At 46.1% G+C, this 17,912-nt stretch overlaps 1 protein-coding gene across 2 annotated transcripts in view; it reads left to right on the top strand.

Annotated features, from left to right (window-relative positions):
- The window catches only part of LDHD (lactate dehydrogenase D), a 668,169-nt gene that overhangs the window by 30,529 nt on the left and 619,728 nt on the right, over nucleotides 1–17,912 (top strand). For both annotated transcript variants that reach the window (XM_088448610.1, XM_088448611.1), the window contains exon 2: nucleotides 8,032–8,126. In XM_088448610.1, the coding sequence (XP_088304736.1) occupies nucleotides 8,032–8,126 (95 nt within the window). The remainder of the gene's footprint in view (nucleotides 1–8,031; nucleotides 8,127–17,912) is intronic.

Here is a 17,912-nt window from a genome sequence, read left to right as displayed (position 1 = left end):
CTTTGTTGATGCACGTGCGGCTACTGCGCACACAATTCACAAACACAGAAAATAATTTTTTTTTGGTTTGGACTGGAGTGTACTTTCGGGGGTTACAGCACCCTTTAACGGTCAAGCCAGCCGGCCCTTTACTTATGACACAGGCGCACGCTTGGCACTACTTTGTTGATGCACGTGCGGCTACTGCGCACACAATTCACAAACACAGAAAATATATTATTTTTTTAGCACTTGGGGGGAGCACCCCTGATGGACAGAGCACCCCCTGGACAACACTACAGCACCTCTTTAGGACTGGGACACTGCACAGGACTTTGGAGTGGACACAGCCCCTATGGAGAACTGACTGCACAACACAGTCCAGCCAGCCCCTATGGACTTTGAAGTAGTGGACACAGCCCCTATTAACAACAGCAGCACAGCACAACACAGCCAGCCCCTATGGACTTTGAAGTAGTGGACAACAGCAGCACTACACTACACTACACTACACAGCCCTAACTCCCACCCTCCCTCTTCACTGTCCACAGCCGAGTGAGAAAATGGCGCCGACGCGGGTACCTTATATAGGATCCAAAACCCGCGAGACTCGGAAGGCGGGATGATGACGTTTTGCCTCGATTTCAGATCCGAGTCAGGCGGGAAAAGTCGAGCCTGATTCGGATAGGACTCGGATCGGGGGGGCTCGGGGGGGGTCGGATTTCAGATATCCGAACCCGCTCACCCCTAGTTGTGACCACAGTGTAACACAGCCGGCAGTCTCCGCAGTGTAATCCCCATAGTGTTATACAGACAGTAGTCACCATAGTGTAATATAGACAGTAATGACCATAGTGTAATATAGACAGTAATCACCATAGTGTGATATAGACAGTAGTCACCATAGTGTAATATAGACAGTAATCACCATAGTGTAATATAGACAGTAGTCACCATAGTGTAATATAGACAGTAATGACCATAGTGTAATATAGACAGTAATGACCATAGTGTAATATAGACAGTAGTCACCATAGTGTAATATAGACAGTAGTCACCACAGTGTAATATAGACAGTAGTCACCATAGTGTAATATAGACAGTTGTGACAACAGTGTAACACAGCCGGCAGTCTCCGCAGTGTAATCCCCATAGTGTTATACAGACAGTAGTCACCACAGTGTAATATAGACAGTAATCACCATAGTGTAATATAGACAGTAGTCACCACAGTGTAATATAGACAGTAGTCACCATAGTGTAATATAGACAGTTGTGACCACAGTGTAACACAGCCGGCAGTCTCCGCAGTGTAATCACCATAGTGTTATACAGACAGTAGTCACCACAGTGTAATATAGACAGTAGTCACCACAGTGTAATATAGACAGTAATGACCATAGTGTAATATAGACAGTTGTGACCACAGTGTAACACAGCCGGCAGTCTCCGCAGTGTAATCCCCATAGTGTTATACAGACAGTAGTCACCACAATGTAATATAGACAGTAGTCACCATAGTGTAATATAGACAGTAATGACCATAGTGTTATACAGACAGTAGTCACCATAGTGTAATATAGACAGTAGTCTCCGCAGTGTAATATAGACAGTAATGACCATAGTGTTATACAGACAGTAGTCACCACAATGTAATATAGACAGTAGTCACCATAGTGTAATATAGACAGTAATGACCATAGTGTTATACAGACAGTAGTCACCATAGTGTAATATAGACAGTAGTCTCCGCAGTGTAATCCCCATAGTGTTATACAGACAGTAGTCACCACAATGAAATATAGACAGTAGTCACCATAGTGTAATATAGACAGTAATGACCATAGTGTTATACAGACAGTAGTCACCATAGTGTAATATAGACAGTTGTGACCATAGTGTAATATAGACAGTTGTGACCACAGTGTAATATAGACAGTTGTGACCACAGTGTTACACAGCCGGCAGTCTCCGCAGTGTAATCCCCATAGTGTTATACAGACAGTAGTCACCACAGTGTAATATAGACAGTAATGACCATAGTGTGATATAGACAGTAATCACCTTAGTGTAATATAGACAGTAATCCCCATAGTGTTATACAGACAGTAGTCACCACAATGTAATATAGACAGTAATGACCATAGTGTAATATAGACAGTAGTCACCACAATGTAATATAGACAGTAGTCACCACAGTGTAATATAGACAGTAATGACCATAGTGTGATATAGACAGTTGTGACCACAGTGTTACACAGCCGGCAGTCTCCGCAGTGTAATCCCCATAGTGTTATACAGACAGTAGTCACCACAGTGTAATATAGACAGTAGTCACCATAGTGTAATATAGACAGTAGTCACCACAATGTAATATTAAACCTTCTATCGGATGAGGTGTTGTCATGTGTGCAAACCACTTATCACACTAACATAAAATAAAGACACTGAGACGTGGATTTGGCAGATAACTTGATGGCGATTTATTGGAGAAATTAATATTATTTATTAATTCTTAAATTAATTAAGGATGTATGGTGGCAAAGAAAGGACGGCCAGAAATCAGCCAGATCTGCTATGCCCACACACAAACAACAAAAGACATAGCAGGCGTAGATCGCCCAGAGTGCATACACATAACCATGTAAACCATGTCAAACACAAAAGGTAACGCTCACCCTCCAACTTGACTACCCACCCGTTTAGGTGATGATACTGCCCCCCGTTAGGTTGGTACAGCCAACTACCAGTCAACGAAGGGAGCGCCCTTAACTCATAATTGCACCTGGACTGGTGAACTGCCGTTCTTTCCGCCACTACATAATTAACTACAACAACCTGCCAATAATTGCAAAGGGAAGGGAGGGTGGGCAATCTGGAACAAAGAGGCTTTGGCCCTCACTTCTAGCCCCTTATATAATGTCTCTATTGAAAACCCGCCCCTGCTAACGATAGGCTAACTCTAAACAGTAATTTGCATACATGCCGGCCCCCATCCTAGAGGTTTAACACACCTCTTTTCTTATGCAATCTTTCGGTTTCACTAGTGTAATATAGACAGTAATCACTATAGTGTAATATAGACAGTAGTCACTATAGTGTAATATAGACAGTAGACACTATAGTGTGATATAGACAGTAGTCACTATAGTGTTATATAGACAGTAATGACCATAGTGTTATACAGACAGTAGTCACCATAGTGTAATATAGACAGTAGTCACCATAGTGTAATATAGACAGTAATGACCATAGTGTTATACAGACAGTAGTCACCATAGTGTAATATAGACAGTTGTGACCATAGTGTAATATAGACAGTTGTGACCACAGTGTAACACAGCCGGCAGTCTCCGCAGTGTAATCCCCATAGTGTTATATAGACAGTAGTCACCACAATGTAATATAGACAGTAATCACCATAGTGTAATATAGACAGTAATGACCATAGTGTAATATAGACAGTAGTCACCATAGTGTAATATAGACAGTAATCACCATAGTGTAATATAGACAGTAGTCACCACAGTGTAACACAGCCGGCAGTCTCCGCAGTGTAATCCCCATAGTGTTATACAGACAGTAGTCACCACAATGTAATATAGACAGTAGTCACCACAGTGTAATATAGACAGTAATGACCATAGTGTAATATAGACAGTAGTCACCATAGTGTAATATAGACAGTAATCACCATAGTGTAATATAGACAGTAGTCACCACAGTGTAATATAGACAGTAGTCTCCGCAGTGTAATCCCCATAGTGTTATACAGACAGTAGTCACCACAGTGTAATATAGACAGTTGTGACCATAGTGTAATATAGACAGTAATGACCATAGTGTAATATAGACAGTAATGACCACAGTGTAACACAGCCGGCAGTCTCCGCAGTGTAATCCCCATAGTGTTATACAGACAGTAGTCACCACAGTGTAATATAGACAGTAATCACCATAGTGTAATATAGACAGTAATGACCATAGTGTAATATAGACAGTAGTCACCATAGTGTAATATAGACAGTAATGACCATAGTGTAATATAGACAGTAGTCACCATAGTGTAATATAGACAGTAGTCACCATAGTGTAATATAGACAGTAATGACCATAGTGTAATATAGACAGTAGTCACCATAGTGTAATATAGACAGTAGTCACCATAGTGTAATATAGACAGTAATGACCATAGTGTAATATAGACAGTTGTGACCACAGTGTAACACAGCCGGCAGTCTCCGCAGTGTAATCCCCATAGTGTTATACAGACAGTAGTCACCACAGTGTAATATAGACAGTAATCACCATAGTGTAATATAGACAGTAGTCACCATAGTGTAATATAGACAGTAGTCACCATAGTGTAATATAGACAGTTGTGACCACAGTGTAACACAGCCGGCAGTCTCCGCAGTGTAATCCCCATAGTGTTATACAGACAGTAGTCACCACAGTGTAATATAGACAGTAATCACCATAGTGTAATATAGACAGTAGTCACCATAGTGTAATATAGACAGTAGTCACCATAGTGTAATATAGACAGTTGTGACCACAGTGTAACACAGCCGGCAGTCTCCCCAGTGTAATCCCCATAGTGTTATATAGACAGTAGTCACCACAGTGTAATATAGAAGTCACCACAGTGTAATATAGACAGTAGTCACCATAGTGTAATATAGACAGTTGTGACCACAGTGTAACACAGCCGGCAGTCTCCGCAGTGTAATCCCCATAGTGTTATATAGACAGTAGTCACCACAGTGTAATATAGACAGTAATCACCATAGTGTAATATAGACAGTAATGACCATAGTGTAATATAGACAGTTGTGACCACAGTGTAACACAGCCGGCAGTCTCCGCAGTGTAATCCCCATAGTGTTATATAGACAGTAGTCACCACAGTGTAATATAGACAGTAATCCCCATAGTGTTATACAGACAGTAGTCACCATAGTGTAATATAGACAGTAGTCACCACAGTGTAATATAGACAGTAGTCACTATAGTGTTATATAGACAGTAATCACCACAGTGTAATATAGACAGTAGTCACTATAGTGTAATATAGACAGTAGTCACTATAGTGTAATATAGACAGTAGACACTATAGTGTGATATAGACAGTAGTCACTATAGTGTTATACAGACAGTAGTCACCACAGTGTAATATAGACAGTAATGACCATAGTGTGATATAGACAGTAGTCACCACAATGTAATATAGACAGTAATCACCATAGTGTAATATAGACAGTAGTCACCACAGTGTAACACAGCCGGCAGTCTCCGCAGTGTAATCCCCATAGTGTTATACAGACAGTAGTCACCACAATGTAATATAGACAGTAATGACCATAGTGTGATATAGACAGTTGTGACCACAGTGTAACACAGCCGGCAGTCTCCGCAGTGTAATCCCCATAGTGTTATATAGACAGTAGTCACCACAGTGTAATATAGACAGTAATCACCATAGTGTAATATAGACAGTAATGACCATAGTGTAATATAGACAGTTGTGACCACAGTGTAACACAGCCGGCAGTCTCCGCAGTGTAATCCCCATAGTGTTATACAGACAGTAGTCACCACAATGTAATATAGACAGTAGTCACCATAGTGTAATATAGACAGTAATCACCATAGTGTTATACAGACAGTAGTCACCACAATGTAATATAGACAGTAATCACCATAGTGTAATATAGACAGTAATGACCACAGTGTAATATAGACAGTAATGACCATAGTGTAATATAGACAGTAGTCACCATAGTGTAATATAGACAGTAATCACCATAGTGTAATATAGACAGTAGTCACCATAGTGTAATATAGACAGTAATGACCATAGTGTAATATAGACAGTAATGACCATAGTGTAATATAGACAGTTGTGACCACAGTGTAACACAGCCGGCAGTCTCCGCAGTGTAATCCCCATAGTGTTATACAGACAGTAGTCACCACAGTGTAATATAGACAGTAGTCACCATAGTGTAATATAGACAGTAGTCACCATAGTGTAATATAGACAGTAGTCACCATAGTGTAATATAGACAGTTGTGACCACAGTGTAATATAGACAGTAATCACCATAGTGTAATATAGACAGTAGTCACCACAGTGTAATATAGACAGTAGTCACCATAGTGTAATATAGACAGTTGTGACCACAGTGTAACACAGCCGGCAGTCTCCGCAGTGTAATCCCCATAGTGTAATATAGACAGTAGTCACCACAGTGTAATATAGACAGTAATCACCATAGTGTAATATAGACAGTAGTCACCATAGTGTAATATAGACAGTTGTGACCACAGTGTAACACAGCCGGCAATCTCCGCAGTGTAATCCCCATAGTGTTATATAGACAGTAGTCACCACAGTGTAATATAGACAGTAATGACCATAGTGTAATATAGACAGTAGTCACCATAGTGTAATATAGACAGTTGTGACCACAGTGTAACACAGCCGGCAGTCTCCGCAGTGTAATCCCCATAGTGTAATATAGACAGTAGTCACCACAGTGTAATATAGACAGTAGTCACCATAGTGTAATATAGACAGTTGTGACCACAGTGTAACACAGCCGGCAGTCTCCGCAGTGTAATCCCCATAGTGTTATACAGACAGTAGTCACCACAATGTAATATAGACAGTAGTCACCACAGTGTAATATAGACAGTAGTCACCACAATGTAATATAGACAGTAGTCACCATAGTGTAATATAGACAGTAATCACCACAGTGTAACACAGCCGGCAGTCTCCGCAGTGTAATCCCCATAGTGTTATACAGACAGTAGTCACCACAATGTAATATAGACAGTAGTCACCACAGTGTAATATAGACAGTAGTCACCACAATGTAATATAGACAGTAATCACCATAGTGTAATATAGACAGTAGTCACCACAGTGTAACACAGCCGGCAGTCTCCGCAGTGTAATCCCCATAGTGTTATACAGACAGTAGTCACCATAGTGTTATATAGACAGTAGTCACCACAGTGTAATATAGACAGTAATGACCATAGTGTGATATAGACAGTAGTCACCACAATGTAATATAGACAGTAATCCCCATAGTGTTATACAGACAGTAGTCACCACAATGTAATATAGACAGTAGTCACCATAGTGTAATATAGACAGTAGTCACCACAATGTAATATAGACAGTAATCACCATAGTGTAATATAGACAGTAGTCACCACAGTGTAACACAGCCGGCAGTCTCCGCAGTGTAATCCCCATAGTGTTATACAGACAGTAGTCACCACAATGTAATATAGACAGTAATCACCATAGTGTAATATAGACAGTAGTCACCACAATGTAATATAGACAGTAATCACCATAGTGTAATATAGACAGTAGTCACCACAGTGTAACACAGCCGGCAGTCTCCGCAGTGTAATCCCCATAGTGTTATACAGACAGTAGTCACCACAGTGTAATATAGACAGTAATCACCATAGTGTAATATAGACAGTAATGACCATAGTGTAATATAGACAGTAATGACCATAGTGTAATATAGACAGTAATGACCATAGTGTAATATAGACAGTTGTGACCACAGTGTAACACAGCCGGCAGTCTCCGCAGTGTAATCCCCATAGTGTTATACAGACAGTAGTCACCATAGTGTAATATAGACAGTAATCACCATAGTGTAATATAGACAGTAATGACCATAGTGTAATATAGACAGTTGTGACCACAGTGTAACACAGCCGGCAGTCTCCGCAGTGTAATCCCCATAGTGTTATACAGACAGTAGTCACCATAGTGTAATATAGACAGTAGTCACCACAGTGTAATATAGACAGTAATCACCATAGTGTAATATAGACAGTAATCACCATAGTGTAATATAGACAGTAGTCACCATATGTAATATAGACAGTTGTGACCACAGTGTAACACAGCCGGCAGTCTCCGCAGTGTAATCCCCATAGTGTTGTGCATACTGGTGACAATACCATATTATGGGATGTGACAATCCTGTTCTTGATTTTGTGTGTTGGCAGCTCGTAGATGATTTGCGGGCAGTGGCCGGAGAGAGCAATGTTTCTACGGCAATGATTGTGCGAGAGCAGCACGGCAGAGACGAGTCCATGCACAGGTATACTAGCGACACTTTTATATTTTCTTTGTGAAGGTTTTTGTGCCTGATTCCGAATTGCAAGCTCCTGTGGCCACTTTCTCCTCTAGCCGCAGCATTGTACTCACTTTATTATGCTAATGCCATATTGCGGACAGGGCCGGCAGCAGTAATCCTGGGGCCTGGTACAATACTCTATCTCGGGCCCCCCCTACCGCCATGGTTACAGCTAGATCCCCTTCAGTATCTGTACCCACACTGTCCAACGTCATTCCCTACCATCCAAGTGGGCATAGAGGGGGAAACTAAACTTGTGAGCATAGCGAGCCACCGAGCCTGAAGCGTGGCGAGCAAACAAGTTTCTTTATTCAGTGAACTGTGTGGACAGGGAACCGCACTTCTGCCCTCACTGCACGTCACTTCCAGGTACAAATACAGAAGGGGAAATATACCTTTCCCTGCCGCCATCATCAATTCCACTGCCCCAGAACCCTGCACTCACACATACCTGCGTGTACAAATAAATGTAACTCCAAATTTACTAACATACTCTTACCGCACACTGTGTCACTAATGATAATGCAGCTGCCACCCGTGATGATAATGCAGCTGCAACCCGTGATGATAATGCAGCTGCTACCCGTGATGATATTGCAGCTGCCACCCGTGATGATAATGCAGCTGCCACCCGTGTGTACTACTTATACTACTGACCAGTGAGTCGTGTCTACATTAGGTACCACTGGCCTGTTCCTGGGTCTGCTGCTATGCTGCAGCTTCTTCAGAGGTGGCCCCTAGCCCCAGTCAGCCACAGCCCCAGTCAGCCACAGCCCCAGCCACCCGTAGCCTGACAGCCCTAGCCACAGAGAGCCAGCCAACCCTAGCCCCAGTCAGCCACAGCCCCAGCCTGCCAGCCCTAGCCACAGAGAGCCAGCCAGCCCACGCCCCTGCCAACCACCCACAGCCAGCCCCAGCCACCCGTAGCCTGCCAGCCCTAGCCAGAGAGCCAGCCAGCCCTAGCCCAAGCCAACCAACCACAGCCAGCCCCAGCCACCCCTAGCCTGCCAGCCCTAGCCACAGAGAGCCAGCCAGCCCTAGCCCCAGCCAACCAACCACAGCCAGCCCCAGCCACCCCTAGCCTGCCAGCCCTAGCCACAGAGAGCCAGCCAGCCCTAGCCCCAGCCAACCAACCACAGCCAGCCCCAGCCTGCCAGCCCTAGCCACAGAGAGCCAGCCAGCCAACCCTTGCCCCAGTCAGCAACAGCCCCAGCCTGCCAGCCCTAGCCACAGAGAGCCAGCCAGCCCTAGCCCCAGCCAACCAGCCACAGCCAGCCCCAGCCACCCCTAGCCTGCCAGCCCCATCCACAGAGATCCAGCCAGCCCTAGCTCCAGCCACAGACAGCCAGCCAGTAGTTTGTATGAATAATACAATATCGCACCTGGGGATTGTTAGCTGCTTCCGTATATACTATTAGGAAATAGGAAAATATATTGATATGGTATAAGAAGCACCTGGAAAATGATTGTATATCTGTATTATGTCTAATGCGGGTAAATGAGTGTATAATACGTAAAATAAATACCTGCAGATCCACTTGAAATAAATCTAAATGAAAAATAACCAAATGAAAATAAATAAAATGAATAATAAATAATTAATGAATGATAATAAGTAAAGGAACAAATAAAAGAAATAAAAAGAACAAATAGATGTTTAGGCTCTTTTGTGGGGATGACGGGTGCTCGCTGCTTTAGTGCAATGCACGCGGGTATCTGTCCCTATCTTACCCTGAGACACGGAGTTGTCCATTTATGCCGGTAAACTTTCAGCGCTGAACGCTGGACGACCTCTGCACTCTGTCTGTAGTGCAGGGATGATGGTATGCTTCGGCTCGCTCCCGTTCTGCATGCAGGGGTTGCAGCTCAGCCTGCTCCGATCTCTGCTGTGCCTCCGGCAAACTCTCTGGCTGATAGCTCTATTTAGGAAAGAGCCGGCGGCTTGTTAGTGGTTAGGGCTCCGACGCGTTTCATCCACAGAGGAAAAAGAAGACATCTCGACAAAGAAAAGAATAAGGAACAATTCTGATGAGGATTTTTTAGAGTTTCTAGATGAAATAGAGGACGTACAACCGTCAACACCACAGATCAAAAAGAAGAAACTGTACCAACAAGAAGAGTTAAGCGAGGAGGAAGGCATTTAAAGAAGAACATAACCAACTCACATACTAAACCCACTACAGCAGAAGACATATTCAATCTAAGTTCCAGCACACTTTCGAATAGACAACTAAGCCTACTTAGTAAGGGCTTAAAGTTCGCACCACAATCAAAACCCAATAAATTCAAAATGTGCCTAAAGAAATACTAATACTAATATTCAAGCACACTCACCTCAAGGCACAAAGCAATTTCACTCCATATCATATAAAAGGGGCAGGCTTGGAAACATTTCAGAAATTGGTGGAATTAGATATTGACATGTTACCAGACAAACCAAAAATTAAGATGAACCTTACAAAAGTAGAGAAAACTGCTTTTAGATGAATTGAGAAATAACAGAAATCACAATCAAAACAGCAGACAAAGGCGGTGGTCTGGTTATCATGAACACTACAGACTACAAACTTGAAATAGAAAGACTACTTGCAGAAACCACGACATATCAAAAACTTGAAAGAGACCCGACAGAAAGGTACACCAAGGAACTTACTGAACTCCTAGAAGAAGGTTTACATTTACAAATGTTAACTAAGAATGAATTTGCCTTCCTTAACATAACACCAAGAACACCAGTATTTTACCAGATTCCAAAAATACATAAAGACCCAGAGAACCCTCCGGGACGTCCAATAGTATCAGGCATAGGATCGATGACATCTAACCTTTCTGGCTATGTAGATTGCTACCTACAACCACTTGTAGCAGAACAGAAAAGCTACATCAAGGACACCACAGCAACGCTACAAAAACTAGCCAATATTGTATGGAAGGATCCGTTCATGCTTGTAACTTGTGATGTAAAATCACTTTATACATGCATAAGACACGCTGATGGTTGTGCCCACACTTATCATTATTTATGCAACCAGTCAGACATTCCGAACAGGCAAGCAAATTTCATCACGAGCTGCATAGAATTCATATTGGAGCACAATTTCTTCTGGTACAAAGGCCATTACTACAAACAACTGACCGGGACCGCTATGGGCAGTCGATTTGCACCAAGTTATGCAAACTTGTTTGTGTCCAAGTGGGAAGATGACCACATTTGGGCTAATAACCCATATGGAGCCAATATACACATGTGGACAAGATTCATAGATGATGTACTCATGATATGGGACGGTAACCAAGAAGACCTGGAAAAATTCTTGACCTATATTAACTCGAATGATCTGAATTTAGAGTTTACATCTGCATTCAGCAGACACTCCATAAATTTTCTAGACCTTGATATCTTTATAGAAAATAATAAGATTTAAACTAAAACTTACATAAAAAGTGGATTGTAACTAGTTTCTGCTAGCAAGAAGTAATCATCATCCAAAATGGATCAGTAACATACCGGGGGGACAATTTCAACGATTGAGAAGAAACTGCTCCAAAGATGTGGATTTTGTAATACAGAGTAATAAACTAAAGGAAAGATTTGAAGACAGAATCTACAATAAGGGTTTACTGGATAATAACCTCAAAGTAACATGCAGAAACAATAGAAATGACCTCATCAAGTATAAGACATCAAAAAAGAACGATAAATTACAGATGGCCTTCATAACCATATATAATAGCAACATAAAACCACTGGAAAGGATTCTGTATAAGCATTGGCACATTCTTAAAACAGACCCCCTTTAGCAGATATCATTCCTTCAAATCCAAAAATGATTTATAGAAGAGCCAACACATTGCAGATATCCCTGACCTCTAGCTATATTCCGTTAGCAGAATCAAGTGTGGATAAAGGCAGCAAAGGATTTTATTACTGCAACCTTTGTAAAGGATGCACCACAATGGAAAATGTAACAACTACAGGGACATTCAATTTTCAATCAAAAGTAACCAATAAAGAATCCATGGTGAAAGAACATCTAACTTGTAACACAGAGGGAGGCATTTATATGCTACAATGTGAATGTGGACTTCAATATGTGGGACGCACAAAAAGAAAATTGAAAACAAGAATGTGTGAACACATTAACAATATCAGGAAAGGACTAAGAGCGCACAGCGTCTCCGATCATTTTTTCATGAAACATAATAATAATCCCAAAGGATTAAAATTTATGGCCATACAAAAAGTAGAAGAAGACTGGAGAGGGGGGAACTACATACAACGAACGTCAAAAAAAGAAACACAATGGATTTATGAATTAAAAACTCTACATTATTATTTTAATACATCCTGTGGTCCACTATTTATTTTATTAATTTTATTTATATTTTTTTTACATTTTATTCATCTATTTATTTATATTTTTTCTTATTCCTGTTCTTATATATTTATGGAATATGCAATTTCCAGTAGAAGTTTTAAATAGCAAGCAGTATTTCTGGCTTGCCATTTAAAAAGTATTTTTTCAATAAAGATCAGTAATCAGCAAATTAATAGGTACAGATGCAACAACTCTCACTAATTAATTGGTGCAATCACCAGAATATAAATTGAAGCAACTACCAACAGCCTGGCTTCCTTGACAAAGTCCGTCACGTGGACGAAACGCGTCAGAGCCCTAACCACTGACAAGCCGCCGGCTCTTTCCTAAATAGAGCTATCAGCCAGGGAGTTTGCCGGAGGCACAGCAGAGATCGGAGCAGGCTGAGCCGCAACCCCTGCATGCAGAACTGGAGCAAGCCGAAGCATACCATCATCCCTGCACTACAGACAGAGTGCAGAGTTCTTCCAGCGTTGAGCACCGAATGTTTACCGGCATAAATGGACAACTCTGTGTCTCAGGGTAAGATAGGGACAGATACCCGCGTGCACTGCACTAAAGCAGCGAGCACCCGTCATCCCCACAAAAGAACCTAAACATCTATTTATTCTTTTTTTCTTTTATTTGTTAATTTACTTATTATCATTCATTAATTATTTATTTTCATTTGGTTATTTTTCATTTAGATTTACTTCAAGTGGATCTGCAGGTATTTATTTCACGTATTATACACTCATTTACCCGCATAAGACATAATACAGATATACAATCATTTTCCAGGTGCTTCTTATACCATATCAACAGAGAGCCAGCCAGCCCCAGCCCCAGCCAGCCCCAACCCCAGCCAGCCCCAGCCCCAGCCGGCCAGCTCCAGCCCCAGCCAGCCCCAGCCCCAGCCAGCCCCAGCCGGCCAGCTCCAGCCGGCCAGCTCCACACTTACCTGCTAAATCTTGTTGGGAAGAGATAGATCCCCTTCCGTAGATGTACGATGACGTCATCTGCCAGTGTCCAACATCATTCCCTACCATCCAAGTGGGCATAGAGGGGGAATATATTCATGTGGCGAGCGAAACGAGCCCGCAAGGGGCCAACTTTCTTATTTTCGTGGAAAGTGTTGGCAGAAACCTCCACTTCCGCCCTCACTCGCGTCACTTCCAGGTCCGGCTACTGAAGGGAAATTTATGCTCTTCCATTTCTTGTTGCTCCTCACACCCGCGGTTCCTCTATCAGCGGCGCAGCGTGAGGTCATGACATTACGTTTGCTGATCTCAAAAAGGAAAAAAAAAAAAAACCTTTATTGAATGGCTGCTGGATTTGCAGCACAGCTCTGCCAGTAAGAGCCAGAGGCAGGCCAGCAGCGGTATTGCGGGCAGCGGCGGGCTGGCGGGCCCCCATCTCTGTCCGGGCAGAGGTGAGGAGGGTATATGCAGGTCTGTGTAGCGGACAGCCGTGCGCCACGCTTCCTCTCCCCCGCTTTTTGCTCCTCGACGACGATGGCGTGGGTGGAGACAGGGACAGAGAAGGTCCAGTGAATCACAGCGTCGCACGTAATGACGCTGCTGCCAGCCACTGATTACTGTGAAACGTACACAGCGGTGGTGGCGCACTAGGTGACGTTTCCTCGGGTGGGACGTGACCATTACCCGGACGGACTCCAGAGAGGTAACTAGCTAAATTTGAAGAATGGACCATGCCAACCAGCACTAAGTATAGTGCCCGCAGCGGGGTCCCTGCTTTAAATTTAGCTAGTTGGTGCTGCTGCCCCCAAGTGCTTTGGTTTTGTACCCTTCCAGACTCTGGGACCTCTTAACTTCGGGGCCCAGGACAGGTGTCCCCTTAGTCCCCCCCCTGTTGCCGGGGCCGATTGCGAAATCTGATATTTAGGACGGGATGTGCTAAAGGGGGAAATGCGGTAAAACCCCCAGACATGCAGTTTTCGGGGGTTTTACCGCATGCTCCACATGTAACGCCACCTTGCGCAGAAGGACGCCATAGGGACTGTAAGTCAGCCAGGGGATCGCAGAGGACAGCTCTTGTCGGGAGAGCTATCCTTTGCGATATTCTAGGTATATAATGCAGTAATCAACGGCGGTATGTACCTGAAGAGAGGAAGGATGTACCACATAGTATATGTGATGCTTAGTACATCCCACCCTTATTAAAAGATCTGGACCCTCCCCAACATCGCTATTCTGAGTCGGATAAGAGGCCGTCTCGGGGTTTCCTGCCTGACTCTGATCTGAAAACTAGGCAAAAAGTCATTAATTCTGCGTCAGATTCTTGCAGGTTTTGGATTGTATACAAGTCCCTCCCGGCGGTGATCAGCGCCATTTCATTGCTGAGTCCTGGGCTGTGCTGTCCTGTCTGTGGGGTGTGCAGGGGTATGCAGTGCTACTTGCAGGGGTGTGCTGTGCTGTCTGTGGGGTGTGCAGGGGTGTGCTGTGCTGTCTGGGGTGTGTAGGGGTGTGCTGTGCTGTCTGGGGTGTGTAGGGGTGTGCTGTGCTGTCTGTGGGGTGTGCTGTGCTACGTGCAGGGGTGTGCTGTGCTGTCTGTGGGGTGTGCAGGGGTGTGCTGTGCTGTCTGTGGGGTGGGCTGTACTGTCTGTGGGGTGTGCAGAGGTGTGCTGTGCTACGTGCAGGGGTGTACTGTGCTACGTGCAGGGGTGTACTGTGCTACGTGCAGGGGTGTACTGTGCTACGTGCAGGGGTGTGCTGTGCTACATGCAGGGGTGTGCTGTGCTGTCTATGGGGTGTGCAGGGGTGTGTTGTGCTGTCTGGGGTGTGTAGGGGTGTGCTGTGCTGTCTGGGGTGTGCAGGGGTGTGCTGTGCTGTCTGTGGGGTGTGCTGTGCTACGTGCAGGGGTGTGCTGTGCTGTCTGTGGGGTGTGCTGTCTGTGGGGTGTGCAGGGGTGTGCTGTGCTGTCTGTGGGGTGGGCTGTACTGTCTGTGGGGTGTGCAGAGGTGTGCTGTGCTACGTGCAGGGGTGTGCTGTGCTACGTGCAGGGGTGTGCTGTGCTGTCTGTGGGGTGTGCAGGGGTGTGCTATGTGCAGGGGTGTGCTGTGCTGTCTGTGGGGTGTGCAGGGGTGTGCTGTGCTGTCTGTGGGGTGTGCAGGGGTGTGCTGTGCTATGTGCAGGGGTGTGCTGTGCTGAGCTACATGCAGGGGTGTAATGTGCTGTCTGTGGGGTGTGCAGGGGTGTGCTGTGCTGAGCTACGTGCAGGGGTGTGCTGTGCTGTCTGTGGGGTGTGCAGGGGTGTGCTGTGCTGTCTGTGGGGTATGCAGGGGTGTGCTGTGCTACGTGCAGGTGTGTGCTGTGCTGTCTGTGGGGTATGCAGGGGTGTGCTGTGCTACGTGCAGGTGTGTGCTGTGCTGTCTGTGGGGTGTGCAGGGGTGTGCTGTCTGTGGGGTGTGCAGGGGTGTGCTATGTGCAGGGGTGTGCTGTGCTGTCTGTGGGGTGTGCTGTCTGTGGGGTGTGCTGTGCTGAGCTACGTGCAGGGGTGTACTGTGCTGTTTGTGGGGTGTGCAGGGGTGTGCTGTCTGTGGGGTGTGCAGGGGTGTGCTGTGCTGTCTGTGGTGTGTGCAGGGGTGTGCTGTGCTGTCTGTGGGGTGTGCAGGGGTGTGCTGTGCTACGTGCTGGGGTGTGCTGTGCTGTCTGTGGGGTATGCAGGGGTGTGCTGTGCTGTCTGTGGGGTGTGCAGGGATGTACTGTGCTACGTGCAGGGGTGTGCAAGGGTGTGCTGTGCTGTCTGTGGGGTGTGCAGGGGTGTGCTGTGCTGTCTGTGGGGTGTGCAGGGGTGTGCTGTGCTGTCTGTGGGGTGTGCAGGGGTGTGCTGTGCTGTCTGTGGGGTGTGCAGGGGTGTGCTGTGCTGTCTGTGGGGTGTGCAGGGGTGTGCTGTGCAACGTGAAGGGGTATGCTGTGCTGTCTGTGTGGTGTGCAGGGGTGTGCTGTGCTGTCTGTGGGGTGTGCAGGGGTGTGCTATGTGCAGGGGTGTGCTGTGCTGTCTGTGGGGTGTGCAGGGGGGTGCTGTGCTGTCTGTGGGGTATGCAGGGGTGTGCTGTCTGTGGGGTATGCAGGGGTGTGCTGTGCTACGTGCAGGTGTGTGCTGTGCTGTCTGTGGGGTGTGCAGGGGTGTGCTGTACTGTCTGTGGGGTGTGCAGGGGTGTCCTGTGCTATGTGCAGGCGTGTGCTGTGCTGTCTGTGGGGTGTGCAGGGGTGTGCTATGTGCAGGGGTGTGCTGTGCTGTCTGTGGGGTGTGCAAGGGTGTGCTGTGCTGTCTCTGGGGTGTGCAGGGGTGTGCTGTGCTATGTGCAGGGGTGTGCTGTGCTAAGTGCATGGGTGTGCTGTGCTGTCTGTGGGGTGTGCAGGAGTGTGCTGTCTCTGGGGTGTGCAGGGGTGTGCTGTGCTGTCTGTGGGGTGTGCAGGGGTGTGCTGTGCTAAGTGCATGGGTGTGCTGTGCTGTTTGTGAGGTGTGCAGGGGTGTGCTGTGCTGTTTGTGGGGTGTGCAGGGATGTACTGTGCTACGTGCAGGGGTGTGCTGTCTGTGGGGTGTGCAAGGGTGTGCTGTGCTGTCTGTGGGGTATGCAGGGGTGTGCTGTGCTGTCTGTGGGGTGTGCAGGGGTGTACAGTGCTATGTGCAGGGGTGTGCTGTCTGTGGGGTGTGCAAGGGTGTGCTGTGCTGTCTGTGGGGTGTGCAGGGATGTACTGTGCTACGTGCAGGGGTGTGCTGTCTGTGGGGTGTGCAAGGGTGTGCTGTGCTGTCTGTGGGGTATGCAGGGGTGTGCTGTGCTGTCTGTGGGGTGTGCAGGGTTGTTCTGTACTGTCTGTGCTACGTGCAGGGGTGTGCTGTCTGTGGGGTCTGCAGGGGTGTGCTGTGCTGTCTGTGGGGTGTGCAAGGGTGTGCTGTGCTGTCTGTGAGGTGTGCAGGGGTGTGCTGTGCTGTTTGTGGGGTGTGCAGGGATGTACTGTGCTACGTGCAGGGGTGTGCTGTCTGTGGGGTGTGCAAGGGTGTGCTGTGCTGTCTGTGGGGTATGCAGGGGTGTGCTGTGCTGTCTTTGGGGTGTGCAGGGATGTACTGTGCTACGTGCAGGGGTGTGCTGTCTGTGGGGTGTGCAAGGGTGTGCTGTGCTGTCTGCAGGGGTGTGCTGTGCTGTCTGTGGGGTGTGCAGGGGTGTGTTGTGCTGTCTGGGGTGTGTAGGGGTGTGCTGTGCTGTCTGTGGGGTGTGCAGGGGTGTGCTGTGCTGTCTGTGGGGTGTGCTGTGCTACGTGCAGGGGTGTGCTGTGCTGTCTGTGGGGTGTGCTGTCTGTGGGGTGTGCAGGGGTGTGCTGTGCTGTCTGTGGGGTGGGCTGTACTGTCTGTGGGGTGTGCAGAGGTG

The sequence above is a fragment of the Taudactylus pleione genome, unplaced genomic scaffold (assembly GCF_031769625.1).
Source record: "Taudactylus pleione unplaced genomic scaffold, aTauple2 ptg000461l, whole genome shotgun sequence".
NCBI lineage: Eukaryota > Metazoa > Chordata > Amphibia > Anura > Myobatrachidae > Taudactylus > Taudactylus pleione.
Note: the sequence above shows the minus strand (reverse complement) of the source record. Positions and strands in the feature narration are given on the sequence as shown.